Source organism: Pundamilia nyererei, unplaced genomic scaffold (assembly GCF_000239375.1).
Source record: "Pundamilia nyererei isolate P.nyererei 1_Seehausen unplaced genomic scaffold, PunNye1.0 scaffold00102, whole genome shotgun sequence".
NCBI classification, from domain to species: Eukaryota; Metazoa; Chordata; class Actinopteri; order Cichliformes; family Cichlidae; genus Pundamilia; species Pundamilia nyererei.
The window spans coordinates 384992-387070 of NW_005187503.1; the positions used below are offsets into that span (position 1 = coordinate 384992).

The window sequence follows — 2079 nt, forward strand, 5'->3', positions numbered from 1 at the left end:
AAACTTCAAAGATATCAAAGTTTCTTTTCCCTCTAAATATTTTAAACATCTACTATTTTCCCAAAGTCTATGAGTAATTCTCATGATTTCAATAATGACCAAAATAATTACATAAGTCACAGAGTAGCCCTGCTTTGTAAGGCTGATGTAGAATCTAGGTCATTTTTAACATTTCATTATTTTCTTCATTGTAACCTGTCAACATGTGTTGATTACTCAAAGTGAAGCCTTGCTTTTTTCTTTTTTTTTTTAAATCCAAGTCACTTTGACCATCTGGAAGAGCACGTTGCTCACAGCTGTGACATCTGTTGTAAGGTGCAGGGGCATTTCTCAGGTGAGCAGGCTGTCTGTACGTCAGCAGTGGTGTACTGCTGCTGGTGTACCCCCTGCTTTGCTGACTCTGCAACTTTTTTGCCGTCACCTGCATAATAAATTTCAGCAGTATCAACTGTTCAGGCTGTTTAATTAGGATCATATTTACATGATCAAGCAGAATATATTTTTATTTGTAAGTGAGAAATAAAGATTGTGTACGAACATTAAGTGTTGTTGTAGTGCAAGCATGTTTTTGTTTTTTTGTTGTCCCAAAAATATCTGCTTGGATAATTTAATTAGTAGGTTTGTTACAGAAATTGTTCACAAAGTATTTTACAGTTTAAAAAATTTCCTAGCAGATGTGATTCTGAAATGTGTGAATTAATTGATTTATGTATTTTATTGACATTTTTTTTTAAGTCATTACAAAATGTTTTGTTTAAATAAGACACATTAAAGAAGTTTGTAGTTTAAGGCTCTTGTTTCTCTGTGGAGTGATAGGATAGTGACCAGGAGAAGCCGATCAGCACGATGCTTAGAAAGATTAGAGGATAGGAACATTTAGCACACATGTTTCATCTTATTAAACAGATCAATGTGGCGATAGGCCTTTGCACTCATATTGATTTAGAAATGGATTTAAAGTCACTTTTCAGGAACCCAGAGGCCGTGAGTTTGTTTCAGATAAATAAATGGAAATAGTTGTGAAGACAGCGTAACATGTTGCTGGCTGTTCACAGTGATCATTGACATAGTTTAAAAATCCCTTCAGTCAGGATTAGCACCTGGCACAGCAAGAGGCATGTGCCGAGTCATATGGAGACGGGGAGGGAGGATTCACTCAGAGAAACAAGATCGTGCGTTTGGGGCAAACAAATGTTTCGCTTGAGTTTCACTAAACTGTGTCGGCTCAGAGTAGGTTCATACATCATTTAAATTTTCAGAAGCATTGAGTTAGAGGTGCTAATAGCTACGGTGAGGCAGGTGGTTTACGATGTAATGTTTGAACATGTGGGTCAGATAAACAAAGATCTGATTGGAAGCTACAACTTTAAACCTGAATTACACCAACACTTAAATAGCTGTTTCGTTTGATAATTCTTTTTAATTTTCAAAGACCAGCTTGAAGCAGAAGTTTTTATGTTTAACACTAAACGTTTTCCTTTTTCTATGCCCCCAGTTGGCTGAGTACCGCCAGAGAAAAGCTCACGCCGACTCCCAGAAGAAACAGAAAAAGAAGAAGAAAAAGAAGCCAGGCGAGGATTCGGAGGGGCATTCACAGGGAAGGGTGGAGGTCGAACTGAATCAGTCTGTGGGAGGAGAGGAGGTCACAGGTGGAGGACAAGATGGATCACAAGAAAGAAACAGAGACCCACACACCACGGAGTTTACCTTCACCAAGACGCTCAGGAGTGGAGACACTGTCAGGCATGACCAGACGTACAACATAGAGGTAGATACTAGTTTTATTGCCTTTTCTCAACTGTCACGCAAATATGCTCATAAGATCTCAGTGAGGACTCTGATTATTTTTAAGTTGCCACATCCTGAGTACAATTCTAATGTTACCTATTAATTTCCTTTCAGATATCAAACTTGTGATTTAGCTCTGATTTAGTGGAATGAATAGATAATGTTGCCCTGAACTGTGTCTCCAGCAACACTTATAATCAGAGTTTCTAAACAGTCTCTAAATTAAGCCTTTCAGGGGAATATTTAATTTTTTTGGCACAATCTATTAGCGGTTCGTCTATAGTCTTTTTT

The 2079-nt window shown here is 37.8% G+C and overlaps 1 protein-coding gene across 4 annotated transcripts in view; it reads left to right on the forward strand.

Moving 5' to 3' along the window:
* akap9 (A kinase (PRKA) anchor protein 9) overlaps positions 1-2079 on the forward strand; it is a 66625-nt gene that overhangs the window by 8461 nt on the left and 56085 nt on the right. For all 4 annotated transcript variants that reach the window (XM_005740604.1, XM_005740607.1, XM_005740605.1 and 1 more), the window contains exon 2: positions 1496-1768. In XM_005740604.1, coding sequence (XP_005740661.1) covers positions 1496-1768 — 273 coding nt within the window. The remainder of the gene's footprint in view (positions 1-1495; positions 1769-2079) is intronic.